This window comes from Carassius gibelio, chromosome A3 (genome assembly GCF_023724105.1).
Source record: "Carassius gibelio isolate Cgi1373 ecotype wild population from Czech Republic chromosome A3, carGib1.2-hapl.c, whole genome shotgun sequence".
Lineage (NCBI taxonomy): Eukaryota > Metazoa > Chordata > Actinopteri > Cypriniformes > Cyprinidae > Carassius > Carassius gibelio.
This window is the reverse complement of record NC_068373.1, coordinates 18,754,660-18,772,843: the sequence shown is the minus strand read 5'-3', so window position 1 is coordinate 18,772,843 and position 18,184 is coordinate 18,754,660. Positions and strand designations below refer to the sequence as shown.

General features: G+C 38.5%; 1 protein-coding gene across 4 annotated transcripts in view; it reads left to right on the top strand.

Annotated features, from left to right (window-relative positions):
• The window catches only part of LOC127950775 (neuronal-specific septin-3-like), a 79,885-nt gene that overhangs the window by 15,671 nt on the left and 46,030 nt on the right, over window positions 1-18,184 (top strand). Inside the window, exon 1 of one of the 4 annotated variants that reach the window (XM_052548067.1) lies at window positions 2,981-3,135. The exons of 2 other annotated variants lie outside the window; for them this stretch is intronic. In XM_052548067.1, coding sequence (XP_052404027.1) covers window positions 3,114-3,135 — 22 coding nt within the window. In that variant the 5' untranslated portion in view covers window positions 2,981-3,113. Of the gene's footprint in view, window positions 1-2,980; window positions 3,136-12,236; window positions 12,582-18,184 lie in introns of those variants that run through there. One more of the 4 variants, XM_052548050.1, reaches the window with a different exon arrangement.

The window sequence follows — 18,184 nt, the reverse complement described above, 5'->3', positions numbered from 1 at the left end:
AAAAAAAAGATCCAGACTAGATATACAGCAAGGAAAACCATGGTTTATGCTGTACACAGTTAGCTTTCTGAATTATTGACAGATTAAAATTTGTTTAATGTAAAAAAATTAAAAATAAATGTAAAAGACATGCTGTTCATGTTATAAACTAGTCATTTATAATAGTAAATATTTAAAGTATTATTAACATTCATACTACTAAAACTATTATTATAATCAATAACAACAACAACACAACCAATAATAATACAAATACAAATTATAATAATAATAGTTTGTATTTAGTTTTATTACTATTAGGGCACATGTACTGTATGTTTTCATAAATGCCTTTGTTGCATCAGACATTATGCTCTGAATTATGATTGACATTGCTTCTTAACACAGCTGTTTATAGAGTGCATGAAAATATATGTACAGTTAATAAATGCTTTTAGTTTCACATTCATAATCCTGTTTAACCCTGTATGGTTTAAATAAATAAATAAATATTTTAAATTTTAGTTTAGTGGTGGACACACAAAAACATTCAGACAAAACAGATCTATATCTTAATTAATCTTTGTACATATTTTATCTTAAAGATTGATAAGTAAATTACTCCTGAAAAGCTCTGGCATCGTGTATGACGGTTCAATGTAAAATCAACAAAAATCATATTAACAACATTTTTGTTGTTTTCATACAACATTGTGATATACGATTTTGGTATGGTGTTGGATTGCCATTTGATGTCCAGTGAAATATGGACATATGTAACCAGCAGAGAACATGTCACACTGGTTCATGATAAATGGACACAAATGTGTGTGTTTTTGTCAAATGTTTTTAAATGTGTGTGTGTGCATGTCTGCGTCTTGGGGGACAGTGGTTACAGCAGCTGTAGATTTGAGTTGTTTTCTGTGTAAGGTCAAATGCATCTAGAGAAAAATCACAAAGAGCAGCTGAGTTGTTGTGCCTCTGTTGGTGTTCTTTTTGGAAGCGTTCTCTTGCAGTGGACAAAGCATGTGATGTTTACATTTGTGGAAGTGTGCTTTTGCACTTATGTGGTTGCATTGCAGTCACGCTGTAATATCTCACCACTGAAGCATCCTCTCGCAGAAGCAAGCAAAGTCTGCTTTTGCACTGTCAGCACATCTGCATATGGGGGCTGTTGAAGATCCAGAGATCTGCTTGACAACTTCACAAACAAAACATGCATCTAAGCACATGTTCACAAATGACGCACACAGGGGAAACAATGCTAATTAAAGCAAATGTTTGTTTGTGTGCTGTCCAGGCAGTCCTCCACTTTAACCCAGTTTTACTCTTACATAAAAGATGAAACCGATTAGCTCAAACTGTGCGTGTGTGAGTCTGCGTGGTTCCATTTAGCCTACCTACATGCATGTGCTTGCGTGTTTTTGGTATGCTCATGTATCGTTTGTATTGATTCTTGGTGACTGCTGTAGCAAATGTCAACATGTTCTGTCTTTATGTTATGCCATAAACACACATGACATGTTGCTGATTTAGAAAATATGTCCTGGCGTCTGTCAGGCGACACGAAATCCAATGACTGCTTCAAACGAGATATTCAGCTAATGTGTGTGTACAAGATGCCAGAAGTCCTTGGTGCTGTATTTTAAAAAAGTATTTTATTTTATAATAATGATTGTCATTATATTATACCATAGAGGATTTGTGATAATGTTGAGGGTTTTTCAGTATTGATTTTGAACAGGTGTTTTACCTGTGTTTTAAATTATGGATCTGACATCCAGAGTTGGAAGAAATGTCTGTAAATGTAGTGATAATTTTCTGCCAATAAATGATCCCTTTTCATTCTTCTAAGGATTCTTCACATCCCTGATTATTTTTTAGCTATTACTTTCAATTATTTTCTAATCATGCATAGTAATCAGGTTTGGTATTTAGCTCTTCTGAGTGTAACAGAGTGTTTTATGCTGCTAGCGAAGCCTTTTGCTACATTAAGACTGTGACACAACCTACCTTTGAGGTCTTTGAAATGTCCCGTGTTTGGGAATTTAAGGCCGTGTGTGAGTCTGGCAGTGGGTGTAGATCTATGAACTCTCTCATAGAGGCAGTATTGTTCCTGTGTTAAAAAACCTGAGGAGAGAATGCTTTACAAATCACTACTAGCACAAGCTCAATATATTTGCATTTGGTGATCAACTTTTGAATTTGCTTTGTTTTATATACACCAATATGAATATTATTGATATGTCATTTAATTAGAGTGCAATATCTTTATTTGTGCTATGCATTTCTGAGTCTGAATTGCCTGATCGGGGCCAGTGTACTTCACAAGTATTTAGGCTTGTCTCCCAGCTGTCTGCTTGTCAGACAACCCTGCAACCCCCAAGAAAGAATAGGTCAAAGGTCAGTCCCACTTCCTGAACAAAGATCATCCTGAAAGGTCTGCATTTGCTCTCATTGAGCAACACAGAATAAAACGAAGGAATCTGCGTTGTGTGTCTTGGCCGTACTTGAAATTAGGAGCGGCAGGCAGCGTTTGAAAATGTTTGTCTACAGTCTGAGGCAGTGTTCAGATGTTTGTTTTCGATCACGGGGGTGTGGTGTCTGTCACGAAAAGTCTCCTCTGCCCTTACTCTCATGACTCACCAGAGCCCTGAAGAAAATCAGAGGGCAGTCCAGGATTCCTCAAGCTGCCGAGAGGAGATATTTTGGGAAGAAACGCTCATATCACATGGCCTTGAATTTCCTTCTCACACACAATGCTGCCTCAGTGTCAGAGAACGGAGAGAGAGAGAGACTTCGAAACTGACAGACACAAAAAAAGAGGACAATAAAAGTGCAAAAGAGCAAAGAACGCTCCATATGATCGGCACATGGGCATGCCGTAATCCTGCATCCGCTCATTATTACAGCACACGGAAGATATTACTTCAAGAGGATTAGGGTTGCGTTAAAGAGAGAGGAGGAGGAGAGAGAGAGAGAGAGAGAGAGAGGGAGGGAGGGAAAAGCCAAAGGAAAGCGAGGGAAAGCAAACAAGGAGGAGAAACTGCGCTGGGAGAGAAAGAGGAAGTCCAACAAAAAAAGGTTGGAGGAAAGACAGGCTACATGTGGCAGAAGAGGGTGTGTGCTTAGCCATGGAGGGGGACAAAATAGCAGGTAAGAGACCGGTGCTCCACCAACGGGACGATTCTCAAAGAGATTATCCCATACTAGAATCTGTTTTCTGCTCTTTTCATTTGCTCTGTAAGATTTCGATGGCAGTGTTTTTTGATTTAGCTGGGATCTGTGACTTATGGAGACTTGAACGTACCTTTTTACATGTTTTGTGGTTTAAATTGAAAATTGAAAAGCTTCTTTCATGGCCTTTCCACCAGACAAAGCATTTAGACTGTACTACTTTTGTCCCTGGTGGTGCTGGTGCTGCAGAGCAGCGTGCGTTTATAAGATTTTCCATTGACAGGGCTGGTTTTTCCATAGGCTTTGACTGGTAGAGGGAACCCGCTTTTCGGGCTGTGACAACAGCTAATAAATAGAGCTGTGTGTGTGGATGAAATGCTCTGTTTCAGTGCTGTGGTGTGTCAGCACACAGGCTTTTTGTAAATGTGTCAGGGACTCTGAAAATAATGGTGATGTGCTTCAGCTGTACACAAAAAAAAGAAAAGAAAAAAAGTTAGGTATATTATGAGCTTTTATACTTTATCAGAGTTGACACACCTGGTGCCCAAGTTCCCAGATCACTTCTGTGTAGTTAGCCACCATCAGTCCAGGTGGGTCTATAATGGATTTTGCAGGAACCGGAAAAGAGGAAAGCAACAAATCTGCATTATCTTCTTAGTAATCGTAGGTATTTCAACATTAAATGTGGTTCTAGTCTACATATATTGTATGACTGAAGAGACATCACTGTACATCAATGTACATTAAATGTACATAAAAAATTTATGAAATGCATCAAAATTAAACTTCATTTATGCATTTCAGCAGACACTTTTATAAACAGTGACTTACTGTACAGTACAGGAGCTAGGCCACCACAGAGCCAACAATATTCATAGTGCATGATGCCAGGTTTATTAAAAAGCCAGCCAAGGAAAAACACTAGAACAGAAGTGAAACGCAAAGATGATAATTTTGTGTGTGTGTTTAAGTGCCTTCGTTTAAGGTTGTGGAGTGGATAAGTGCTTGTAGAAGAGGTGTGTCTTCAGCTGCTTTTTGAAAGTTGTTCAGCAGATCATCTGAGGAACAGAGAGGGTGAAGGTTTTGGAAAGGAACTGAGTGACTTGCTGACGAGACTAAACTATAAAGCACTCAAATGAATTGTTATAACTGAATCAGAAATGATTCATTTCAGATGATCTTGTCTGGCTTTTTATTTTTGTTTGTTTGACAGTATTCAGAAACCAGATGTAAATCTATATAATATTGTGATTAAAATGATTGTGAATATACATGTTTCTGTATATTATATATACACTAGGTATAGAAAAGAATCGCCACCCTTTAAAATAAGCAAATTTTGCTACATCTGATTGAGTTTGCAAGTTATTTTTAGGAGGGGGAGTGATCCTTTTCCAAATCAGTGATTCTGAGTTTTTTTTTTTTTTGGTGTTATATCTTGTACTTGGATGTTGTAAGTTGCACTGAGTAATACAGCTGCATAAAACAAACTGTGTCCGTCTTCATTTCAGTCTGCAAAACAACAAAAATGTATTATTTTAGGGGGGGGGGGGGGGGGTAATATCCAATGTACATATTTTTTATATTGTCAGTATATGATTAGCTTTAGGAGTAGGACTAAAGCATATCTATAAAATAGTAAAATATAAAAGTACATTTATATATCAGGGATTTGTGGTGTTTTTACATTTCTAAAAACAGTATATATATATATATATATATATATATATATATATATATATATATATATATATGATGTCAATAAGTCCATATTGTACATTTTAGTCTATAAGATACAAAAAGTAAGTGTAAACATTATGCATTAATATCTGCTAATGAGTTCAGGCTGGACAAAGAATAGTCTTTACAAAAAGTGGCTGCACCATTGTACAGTGATGGCAATACTACTGCACTTTTTGTTTTGCTAATGAAGAGCAGAGCTGAATGAGCAAATTCATTTAGAATAAGTGCTGAGTTGATGGATGGGGGGGGGGGGGGGGGGCAGGAAGTAGTGAACACGAGAAATAATGTAATAATGAACCTTAGTCTGGGAAGATGCTTTTTAATTTAACAAAGTTGTTAGGGATAAAAGTGCAGTGTGTTTAATAGGTTAAACTAGTCTTATGTTGCATGAAATTTTCACAACCCATGTCCACAGGATTTTTGGGGGATAATGTGGGTGAAGACTGACAGAGTACAACATATCTCTAAGGAAATACAGGTTGTAGTATATTTTAAATTTGTGTTGAATAAAAAAAAAAAAAAAAAAACACTTCTACACTGATTATATTCAGGACTATTTACAGCGAACCGAATTTGCATGATGCATTAGGTAACAGCAAATGATTCCTTGAATACATAAATACACTTGAGTCACTTCCTCAAAATGCAATAGCAGTCTTTTACAACATTTTGAGTTATTGTGCATCACTGAACAGAAAACAACAGTCTGCAGTCACAGTTGATCTTTGTGGCTTCCTTTCCTTTAAAAGACATGATAGAAATAGGAGTGAGAATAAACAAAAGCATTGAACACCATAAAGAATGACAGGGTTCACAGCCATTCATATGTCAAACAATGAAATATGACGATGGGATTGATCTATTCGAGGGATGGTGTCAGGTCTAGTCTTGTCTAGAAACTGTAACTCCTGCCGCATTTTGACTCCGTGAACATGTGCCTCTTAGTTGGTCAACACTGTTTTTTTTTCTTGTGAATTCTCTCTCCCCTTTTTCAAACATTTTTCACGTTTTTGCAGGACTACTAAAGCACTGCTCCGTGATGACTTAAATGTATCAGTGAATTATATTTTTAAATCAATTAATCAGAAAGAACCACCCTAACAAAAATCCACCTGTGCACAATAAACAGTGTAAAATATATAAAATAACACTAAAAGAAACAAAATTACATCTTTGTTCTCAAAGAGACATGATTAAAGAGACATTTTTTAAAAGTGGCATTATTTCATAGTGTTTTAACACTGGCAGCAAAGCTTGCAAAGCCAGTTTTTCCTTTTCCTTTTTTATGTTTCAGTTCTATTTTGGACATGTAAGCAAATGCAAAAACATCTCTTATTTTCAAACTAACTCTGACTTTCATCAAATTAAAAGGACCATTAAAAGATCTAAATGTCACAGTGCACAAAGAAAAAATTAACCTTAAAAAAATAAATTTCCACTTAAAGCATTACGACATCATTTCCTGTTGACCAAATTAATTTGTTTGGTTTTTTAGGGTTACCACACCTTTGTGATAAACAACTCTCTCTCTCTCTCAGTACAGACAGGTGCTGGCCCTGCATTTGAATAACATGTATAGAATATGCTCATACTCTAAAGATATATTACTACATCGATACATAATATTATTTAATCCTATTATTTATTCTCTGATGAAATTATAAATATACCAAGGGTGACCAACAATCTTGCTTTTCTGTCAACAGCCAAGAGAGCAGACACTTTCAGCAGAGCCTCGCGTGTATATATAAAATGTACTATATAAAAATCCTTCACACAAGACCAAAACAGGAAGAGAAACACAAAACTTGTAAAATGAAGTAACGAGAACCTTTTACAGGATCCCTTGTGTGCATGACTGCCTTCCTGTTTACATGCAAACAGTGTCAATAGTGCCCAAGCATTTGGAAAGCTTTGATACTGTTAAATACTTGGCCACTTTGTAGCATACAAAGCATGTGCGTGTGTGAGAGAGCTAAATATATAAATAAAAAATTATGTAAATATTACATGTAAATAACAGTGGATTTTGAATGCAACTTTATAGATTTATTAAGTTGCATTCAAAATTCACTTTGCATCCCTAAAAATCTATCCTCTTGGCACGTCTGAATGATGCTTCAGGTCAGATTTATTATGTGCCTTTCGAGAACAAAGGTTGCAGGTCCTTTCACACATTCTACTGCTCTTTGACATTTCTCACCTCCGAGGCAAAGAAACAAAATGAAAGAGTAAATCTCAGTGGACTCCTTTGGTGTTAGGGACCTTCTCCAGATGTTCTGCTGCTGGAGAGTGTAATGGGGTTCAGGGAGACACCAGAACAGATAGCCTGACTGTTGATCTGAGGCAGTGTGCAAACATGCAGAGGCTCAGGGAGGAGGAGAAGGACACTATGCTTAGCTAATAAATTCACAGTTCTACAGAGACTATTTATACACATCTGGAGAATAAGCAACACATATGTAACATAGATCACATGCCACTTACAGGTCCCACCTAAACGGAATCTAATACTCAAATATTTTCCATGATCAGGGATCCTTCTCTCTATCTCTGCGGTATGTCAGTGTGAGATGAGCCTCTCTCAGCCTGGTACAACTCTTCATAACATAGCATGTGAGATCTCACCTTCTGAAGAAGGAATTATGGCAGTGTTAATTATTCCATATCAGTTTTTACATGCAAGGGTTGGTGTGTTACAGCGACATCTACTGGTTATGATGCTCTTTTTCATTTTCATGAATGACCAATTTCAGGGATTTTTTTGCTTTTGAATGTTGTCCAGAATTGTGTATGACAGTTAAATGACATATCCAGCGTTTTGAAAAAGTAGTTAGCTATATGCTGCATAATCTATAATAAACAATAGCCGATCTTCACTATTTAAAAAATTTAGGGTTGACAAGATTTAAAAAGATTTTTTATAGCTTACTTATCAAGACTGCATTTATTTGATCAGAAATACTGTAAAAACATTGTAAATAAGAACAGAAAGTTAAAAAGAACAGCAGTTATTTGAAAAATAAATGGTTTATAACCTTATGAATGTCTTTACTGCATTTAATGCATCTTTGCTGAATAAAAGTATTTATTTTAGGGCTGCACGATTAATCGAATGTGATTGTCATGCACATCTACTCAGTAAAGCCGGTTCTGTGATTAGTATTGAATCACATGCTTTCAGATGGAGGAACATCTATTACACAGAGCCATAGTTCACTGACAAGCTACGCAAAATCGCATTCATAATCACAGACGATTTAATCGAGATGATGTGATTTATAACACAGAATACATATTTCATAGTATTATAAGCAGTGAAAAAGGCTATAGCATTGCATTTTTATATACTTTATTAAAATAAGACAAACTCAGATAAGCCATATATTGTCGAAGTCCTTTGTTTATTACTCATGTTGAATTAGGGGTGGGCAATATGAGCTAAAATTCAAATTCATTTGAGTTGGCCAGTGGGTCCCAGACTTTTTCTGCCGGGCCCCCCTTTTGTATAGAAAAATATTTTCAATGCCCCCTCACCTCCTCTTCCCCCCCCCCCCCCCCTTTTTTTGAAAAGTCTCTTATGCTCACCAAGTCTACATTTATTAAAATATGTGAAATATTGTGAATTTAAATGATCTATTTGAAGATCTATTGTCATGGATTTCTTGCGTCGCATCCACAGAAGAACAACTCTGGGTTTATTTAGTTTAGTCACGTTGCGTCACTCCCGTCTGGTGTAAACATGTTGTTTTGGGTTTTGTGAATCTTAAGTATATTCATAATCTGCTTTACGTTTACTTGGCACTGGAAGTCCTGTCACAAACTTGTAACGTTCATGCTTAGAGCAGAACCATGCATTGTTAATTTATATTTCTACATGCTCCCTGCAATATAAGTCTGATTCTTCAGTCGTGTCATCTAGTGGTCTGATATTGATACAACCACAACTGCTAAAACATAACTGAGCTCTCAAGCGGGTAATGCAAGTCATGTTGAGGTCATTAAAAATACGTTAAATACAAATTTTGCATTTAATTATTTGGTTATCAGGCAAGTGGCCGCATAAAAAGCAGGATTGTGCAGTGTAGTCTTTATCACTCTGCAGAGGTTTCTTTTGCAAAATAATCTGCTGAATGTACACCATGTCCCTGTCCCAAATCGCACCCTAAACCCTCGCGGTCTTCCTCTGAGTCTGCAGGCAATCTTTTACTGTCTATGAGGCAGTCGGGGGGACATGGAGCCATGAAGTCAAGGGAGAAGCCCATAAAGAGTCCATAATAGCAACGGGACAAATTTGTTCAACAACGCCTGCAAGATTCAGTGGGTGATTCAGATTTCTCTTGGCACAGCTATTAGAATACTTACAATTGTCAGAAAGGTTGCTCACGTGACATCTATGTCAATCAAGCTCAGTTTGAGTCTGCGCAGTACGCTCGACCCCCAGGAAGTGCATGCTTCTAATTGACGTCACTGGTCTCCATTAAATCCAGTGGGGTCCCTGTGTCCATTTATTTTACTGTTGTGCAGGCTCGGCAGAAGTGTAGATCAAGAGTGCATAGCAGAAACAAAGGGGGTGACCCTTTTCAATGCTAAAATTACTAATGGGACACACTACGGTCTATTGGACTTAACGGACACGTGCACATGGCAGCCATTGTAAGTCTGCAAGACCGAAAGTGCACTTGAAGTGTTCCATTTGGGACAGGGTCTAACCCTCAGCCTTGGGAACCACTGGAGTTGGCGAATTGTGCTCTATTAATTTGGTCGGTTGAAATACTCTATGTGTTTGATTACTAATGCCTGTGTAGTACGTCATTGCACGCAGAGGACAAAAACGTTCGGGCTTCAACTCTTTATTGTCATTTGTGTTAAAAATCTTAATCACCCACCGAATCTTCCTGAGAAGGCGAGATTGAACAGGAGCAAATTTTGGTAAGTATTCTGATGAATTATCTCCCTTGACTCTATGCCTCTCTCACTCAGGGGTGCTTAAAGGGGGGGGGGGGGGGGTGAAATGCTATTTCATGCACACTGAGTTTTTTAAACTGTTAATGAGTTGGATTCCCATGCTAAACATGGACAAAGTTTCAAAAATTAAGTTGTACGTTTGAAGGAGTATTTTTGTTCCAAAAAAACCTCTTCCGGTTTGTCACAAGTTTCGGAAAGTTTTTTTTCGAGTATGGGTCTGTGTGACGTTAAATGGAGCGGAATTTCCTTATATGGGTCCTAAGGCACTTCTGCCGGAAGAGCGCGCGCTCCCGTATATAGCAGAGCAGAGAGAGGCTGAGCACAGACTCACTGATCAGAGCGAGAGCGTTGCGAAAAGTCACAAAAGAGGAGTGTTTTTGGTTGCCAGGGCAAGACAACCCTGCACAGATTACCAAAAGAGAAACAGCATTAAGGGACCAGTGGACGGCGTTTATTTTTACAGAGCATCAACGGAGTTGTGCAAGCGTTTTTGTTTGTTGCCTGCATTTCGAAGATGCTTGTTTTACAAACAAGACCCAGTTTGACGCCGGATTTGCACATCGTTTATTTCTTAAGGATAATGCAGTCCCAACGAAAAAGGGTCACGATCGTGTGTTGGAACCGCATGCGGTGAGTAAAACTGCTTCAAATATCTCTGTGTTGTTAACTTAGCTATCAGCGTGTAAGCACATCAAGTAAACAACATGCGATGTCATCAAAGGGTACCACATGTACAGCTTAAAAAAAAAAAAAAAAAACGACATAAAGTGGAACTTAGTCATTTTCCAAAACCGCTAAGCAAATATATACAGTTTCAGTACATACCACATAGAGACGCCTTTGCTGATGCTGCTCTTGTTAAATTTCAGCCTCTGGATCTGTGTCACAGCTTCCAGACGCTCTCAACGCAAAAGCCTACTCGCGCTCGTGATTCTTAAGCTCCGCCCACACGTCACGCCTCTAGGCGCTCGTGTTTTTCGGGGGAAAAATCAGTACACACTATCTTTCTCTTATAAATATAATAAAAATAAAGACTTTTTGGAGTTATGAAGGATGCAGTACTACTCTATAGGTACTCAAGATTAACAGGATATTGAGTGAAAACGAGCATTTCACCCCCCCTTTAAAAAAATGATTTTCTGTGTTTTCTGGGATTTCCTGGGTTTCTTCTTCGGGGCATATTTGGAGTTTCAGTGCGAGAGCGCCCTCTGCCCTTTGGATGGAGATTTACTACTGATCACAGAACCGTGCTTCAATATGCATGACAATCACAGCTCCTGCCTAATCATGATTTATTGCCTTTGCGATTTAATTTCAGTTAAGTGCAGCCCAACATTGAGTAAAAAAATCTTACTGTTATATGAAACTTTTAACAAATAAGAAATTTGAATGAATGAATGAATTATGATCCCTTCTAAATAATCTTTCTGAATAATAAGCAAATTAGTCAGGACTTCTGGGTGTGCAATACTTCCTCAAATTAATATTCATGAGTCAGTCTGACAAGGTTAATCCTATGTCACCTCTGAAACTTTTAAGATCATTCCTATTCCTTCCTAACAGCCTCTCTTCATCTCCTCCCTTCCCGGATTTGTGTGGTGTGTGTGTATGTGTGTTTCCAAGTCTGTATACAGAAGGCCTTGTGTTTGCATTAGACATGCCTGAAGAGCTGTGAAATCTGCTGTATGATTAGTCACATACAGCTTGACTTTCTTGTTTTTGTAGGCTCTGGCCCATGACTCTTCAGTCCTCAGTGCAACACGTAACCCTCGTAACAGCATTTCCCATCAGTCACAGTGTACAACAAACAGAGAGAGATTTCCGTCAAAAAACCCAACAAACCAGTCATGCAGCACCATATCTACAGTTAGCAGATCAAATCTGCAAACAAAACCAGCTCTTCAACTGTAGCCAGAGTTGATAATGTCTGAATGAAATGAAAACGTGTTTAGCAGACAGTGTGGGCAGAAACACAGCTCTGATGGAGTCCGAGCTGGAGATGAGGTCAGTGATTTATGACACCCCATGGCCTCAGCCCGTCCTCCCCTCTGCAACGAGGAGTGCTGGTGGCCCCAGGCTCGAATTCAGAAAACTACTGGGGAAGCCACAAGCGCAGACGTGCTTTCCTCGGGGATTGTGATGAAATATGTACCGCCGCTGTGCTGCCCTTCACTTATGGCACGCACTGAACTTGGTCACACAATCTGAATGAGCTTAATCTAGAAATAATCATGTAATCTCTTCTTCAATTGCAAAAGAGCCTTGTTTCAGCACGTCGAGGGGTGTGTTAGAAAGTCAAATTTAAGCATTGACTCAAATAACTCTCATTAGAAGCCAAGTGACTCGGTCAGAGTGAGAGAGGGAGGAGAGAGGGAAGGAGTGAGAGAGTAAAACAGAGCGAGTGGGGGTGGGGGGTTGTCATCAGTTTCTCATTCTGAGGTCTGCTGCATTCAGAGAGCTGGAGGAAGTGGGAAAACTCAGTTGGTCCTTTAAGAAAGTTGTGGGCTTGGATCAGGGGACCGTTCCGACCGTATTCTCTTTTTTCCTCCCCCTGTTACCTCCTAATTTGGGATTTGTTTGGGAGTTGGAGAGCACAGAGTCTGTGAGAGTTTCGCCTTGCTGGGAAGGGTTGCTTTGATCCCGCAGAGTCAGCTTCAGAATGTCTGATTCCAATGTCAATGCGCATTTGGAGGGAATTATGAAGGACTTTGAAGGTTTGTTTTCATTTCTCTTTAAATGATTCTCTCAGATTTTTTTTAAAGAAAAAGTTGCATTTTAATGTACAAAACATTAATCATAACTGGTTCTATAACTTAAATGCAAAAAGTCAACATGAAGCTGAGTTATTGTCAATATCTTTGTATTTGTATGTGTGTGTGTGTGTCTTCCCTGGAGTCTGTTTCTATAGCCGAGTGTGCTGTGGTTGTGTCACACAGGTCATGTGGCTGTCTAGTGATCTGTGTGTGTATTTCTCATACACAGTACGTGCTATTCACTCTATTCTGTAGGCTGTACACACAAACAGTCATGCATGACAGGAAATGTCCTCACTGTGCTAAAACAAAGGCAACTTTAACCATCAGCACACTGACCGCAGCTATGAGGATCACACCTGGCTGCCGTCCATTCCTCCTGCTCTTTCACTTCATCATCGGTGTGCTCCTGGCATTGATTTGCTCTGTCATCCCCCCCTTCCCCCTTTCCTCTCTGTTTTCCTCTCTCAACACCTCTCATCCAGCTGTGAGAGACCCTGACAAACGCACACGCCTCTCATATACAAGAGCATACCCACTTGTCTGGCTTTTTAAGAGTCATCACTTCTCGGAATGCGCTTTGTGCCAAATATCATGATGTTAGAGGACAAGGAACGGCATGTGGGTCAGGGCAGGGTGGTCTTCATATGTAAGCTGGATCACCGAGACGAGAGGTTTAGCTGTGCACCTGGCTGCAACTTCATGGATAAACGCTTTGTCTCAGACAGAAAGAGACACCTGAATGGGTGAGAGAGGGACAGGCAGAAAAAGAGGCAGACAGTTTGCATTGGCTTGGAGCTAAAACTTACAGACAAATGAAGGAGGAAATTCCACACGGAGCGCAGAATCCGGCGGGTGCCAAAAATGGCAGGTTCGCCAGACGTGGAGTTTCATCTCAACTTAAAAATGTCTTTACAGACCTGAGTGGAGCATTTTTGCAGCATATTGTAGTTAAGGACTGTTTACTTAGGCGAAAATTCTGGGCAACACTAATAAGAGAATAATTCATATTATGGGCAATAACAATAAATGGCTGATGTTAAAATTCAATATTATTTATCTATATAAACTAAAATTAGAGCAGGTGAATTTAGGCATCATAACATTATAATGTAAAGTTTTAAAATATATATATTCATTTAGAGATTTGCTAAAGATTACATTCAACAACAGTGTTAAATTATTATTGTTTTAAAAGATTAAGTTCAGTAAGTGCAAAGGTCATCTAAATGTAAAAAATAATGAATAGGAGCATAAACAATTAAATACAATTTAGAACAGTAAGAGAAATGAAAGTTTGATTTTAATATAATATAATATCTATATTATATCTATATATAATATCTATTAATATAATATAATATCTGCTTGCAGACATTTAGTGCACTTGCTACTAAGTCAGTTAATCTGGCTGAAGCTTGCCAAAGCAATGTTTTTTTTTTTTTGTGAGTAGTATGCAACTTAGCAGTCACAGACTGAGACTAAACCAATACAGACACATTCAGAGTCATTCGTAAGTAAACACTGGAGTGAGAGTGCTTAGATGATCAAGACTGACAGAAGCACATACAGTATGTTTATGTATTTGTTTTCAGACTAATGGGTGAGCACTCTGCTGGTGCTCTGGTCTGGATTACCTAAATTTGCACCTTTTGGTCATTTCATGAACACATGACAACTATTTCAGACTGGGACTCATTGCATCGCTAACAAATCAGACATCAGGACAGGAAAAGCACCCTCATTATACTGCGACCAAATCACTTTCAAGTTGTTGCATGTAAAGCTAAATTTTGTCCATATTGCCATCATCAAGCATGGCTATTTGCAGAACTTAAAGGCAGGACTGACCACACTATAAAGAGAAGTATGCACTTTATAGTGTGGTTCTGTGCAATGTTACCTCAGGGTTGGAAAAGCATGTCACTGCTGTATGTTCACAAAGTCCATTAGCCTTTGTTAATGACTAAATAAACAAGCAAATTCTAGGGTAACTTTCACATGAAGATATGGTAATATTTTAATGGATTAAAAAAAAAAACAGTTCAGACCAGTTTGAATTTCCTAGCAGGTCTAAAGAACTAGCATAATTTCAAACATGTTCTTTTTGATAAAGCTACTGTAACTGACTAAAAAGTAGGAAATCAGTGCACAACATATGCTGCGCTGGCAATGCTAGTTTTCTTATCAGGTTAGTGTCTCTCAAAGAAAACCAATGAGATGCTGGAACTGTCCTGCTAATGACACCACATCACTTACAGCATAATGCAGATTTTACATTTTGAGAGAAGGCTTGTGGTTTGCAACGGAGCAATAAATGATTTCCCTATCAATGCTGGCCTCTGCACAATTCATTACTACACTTTTGAGGTGCGAACATTCTACTAATATGTATTTCAGGGAAATGTGTGCTATGTGCATGTGTTATGGTGAGCAGTCACATGACTGTGAAGTCTATAGCCATGTTTCCACCTCTGGAACTACCCAGGAACTAGGGATTTTGGGCTGTTACTCATTGTGTGATCTAAATAAAGTTCCGGGTAAAAAAAAATGCCATCAGAAAGTCCCTGTTGGTGAGGTATGCTGTGTTCGAAATGCCATACTATCATACTATTACTATTTCTGAAGTATCAAGTATGTATGCTATGCATTGTGTGCCAATTGTCTGTATGCATCAAATGCCCGGATGACCTACTATATTTACCAGAATCTGCTAAATTTGCTCAAGTACACTGAAATCAGTACAGAAGCTGTGTTCGGAATGGCATACTACTATACAACTCCTACTATATTGCAGTATGCTGCGTGTAAACCATGAATAGTAAGAGAATGTTCTGTATGCATGGAATGCTGGATTACCTGCTACATTTGCTGAAATTTGATGTATGCATCTGAAGACACTGCATATGATACTGTTTCCCAGAACGCAACGGAATTATTCATACATGTTACTGTAAACTACAAACTATCGCTATGTATCTAAAAACAATAAGTAGGACATAAATCGTTCTTTAATCTTTACAGCACGTTTCTGATCAAGTCAAATTACGTCACCTTTATTTCTATAGTGCTTTGTACAGTACAGATTATTTCAAAGATATTGAATAATAAAAATATTGAAGTTAACTCGAATGAATCCTTAACAAGCCTTTGTAAAATGAATGGTTAGTAATTTATTTGTGAGGTAACAACCTCAGCAGCTGTGCTGAATTAATAACACTTTAGCACACTACTCTGAAACATTTCCGAACTAACGAGGATGCAAGTCCGAAATTTGCGTACTTTGTATTGAGAAACGCTGGCAGATCTACATCACTATTTGCCTAATCTTCCCGGTACATTGTTCCTGGCAATGGCGGTGGAAACACACATATGGCTGTAGTTTATATGTAAAAGAAAGGATATTAAAATTTCTCATTTACAAAACGTTATGAATGTCCTAAAACTTGCTAAACTGTAATGCATGTGACTGGGTGATTGTTATGAGCATTGGCTTAACCCACTTTATCATCAATATGTATTTCACAGAACTGGTTAAGACTAGTTATGATGCACTCACTGTCTCAAAAAATTGCACAATCATTTTGAGTAGATGTGTGGGTGTGCATGGGAGGGGTGACAGTCAGTCTGATAGGGGAGTTAAAATAGAGACAGAAAGAGTTCATAAAAATAGAGATAAGGGAGGTGATTGAGAAAGAGAGGTTACTGATGACAGTTGTGTCAAATGCATTTTCATACCATTTCCCCGTTTTGTGATTACTTTTGTCCTTCTTAGAAATGGTCTCGATAAGACATCTTTAATCACACTTACCAGCACCTACTATGTTAGGGTTAAATTAACTAGTCAATTTGTAGACTAGTTGATAATCCAGTCAGAAAGTCCAGTTTTAGTTAGTAGCTGCCTTTAGCTGGTCGAAACTAGCCATTAGCTGGTGCAGCCACCATTTTATAAAAAAGCTTTGCTGTCTTTCAGGAAAAAAATCACCCAAAAAATAACATTTTGTCATAATTTACTCCCTCCCCTGTTTGAAAAGAAAGAATATGCTAGTTATGTACAGTATGTTTTGAAGCTGGGATGCTGGTTTAAACTGGTTTAAGATGATCCTTTGCTGGATTATGCTTGTGCTTTGCTGGTTTAAACTGGTCCTTTGTTGGTTTATGCTGGTCCATTGCTGGTTTAAGCTGGTCCTTTTCTGGTTTAAGATGGTCCTTTTCTGGTTTAAGCTGGTCCTTTTCTGGTTTAAGATGGTCCTTTTCTGGTTTAAGATGGTCCTTTGCTGGTTTATGCTGGTCCATTGCTGAATTAAGATGGTCCTTTGCTGGTTTAAGCTGGTCCTTTGTTGGTTTATGCTGGTCCATTGCTGGCTTAAGATGGTCCTTTGCTGGTTTAAGCTGGTCCATTGCTGGCTTAAACTGGTCCATTGCTGGCTTAAGCTGGTCCTTTGCTGGTTTAAGATGGTCCTTTGCTGGTTTAAGCTGGTCCATTGCTGGCTTAAGCTGGTCCTTTGCTGGTTTAAGATGGTCCTTTGTTGGTTTATGCTGGTCCATTGCTGGCTTAAGCTGGTCCTTTGCTGGTTTAAGCTGGTCCATTGCTGGCTTAAGCTGGTCCTTTGCTGGTTTAAGATGGTCCTTTGCTGGTTTATGCTGGTCCATTGCTGGCTTAAGCTGGTCCTTTGCTGGTTTAAGCTGGTCCTTTGCTGGTTTAAGCTGGTCCATTGCTGGCTTAAGCTGGTCTTTTGCTGGTTTAAGATGGTCCTTTGCTGGTTTATGCTGGTCCTAAACTGGTCTGATCAGCTTAAGACCAGCACATGACCAGCTAAGGACCATCTTAAACCAGCAATGGACCAGCTCAAACCAACATCCCAGCTTCAAAACATACCTAACCAGCATATGCTGTTTTTTTCAAAAGGGTCATTCCAAATCTGATTTACCTTTTTTTCTGTGAAACCTAAATAACATTTTGAGAAATGGTGATAACCAAACAGTTCTGATGACCATTTACTTCCATTGTATCGACAGTAAAACAAAAACATTTATCAAACTCCTTTCTGTGTTTCACAGAAGAAAGTAAGTCAAACAGGATTAGAACAACACAAGGGTGAGAAAATAATGTCAGGATTTTCCTATTCGGGTTAAGATGGTATGACCAGCTGGTAGTTAATTTGTTGCTGCTACGGATCATCTACTGATCATACATATTCCAATATACAACTGCAAGCCTGGGGTGTGATTCACTATGGTTGCACTATGCTATGGTCTGTTGTAATCAAGGGAGTTCAATGGAACTTGTGACCATAGTTAGCTAGCAATGCTTTTGGGAAACGAACCAAGTGTAGCTGTGTAACCACAGTTTTGCACTATTACTCATAACCTGACATTACACAAAAGTGAAAATAAAGTGTACCCAGAGCATTGCATTATAAGCAAATCCCCATGAATTTTCACAGAACGCCCATAAACTAATCAGCTGTTTCCCAGAGGCAGACAGAAACCATAAGCGAGTGGGACATGACTGATTTGTGCCATGATGAATCTAGACGAATCTGATCTTTCTGACCATTTCT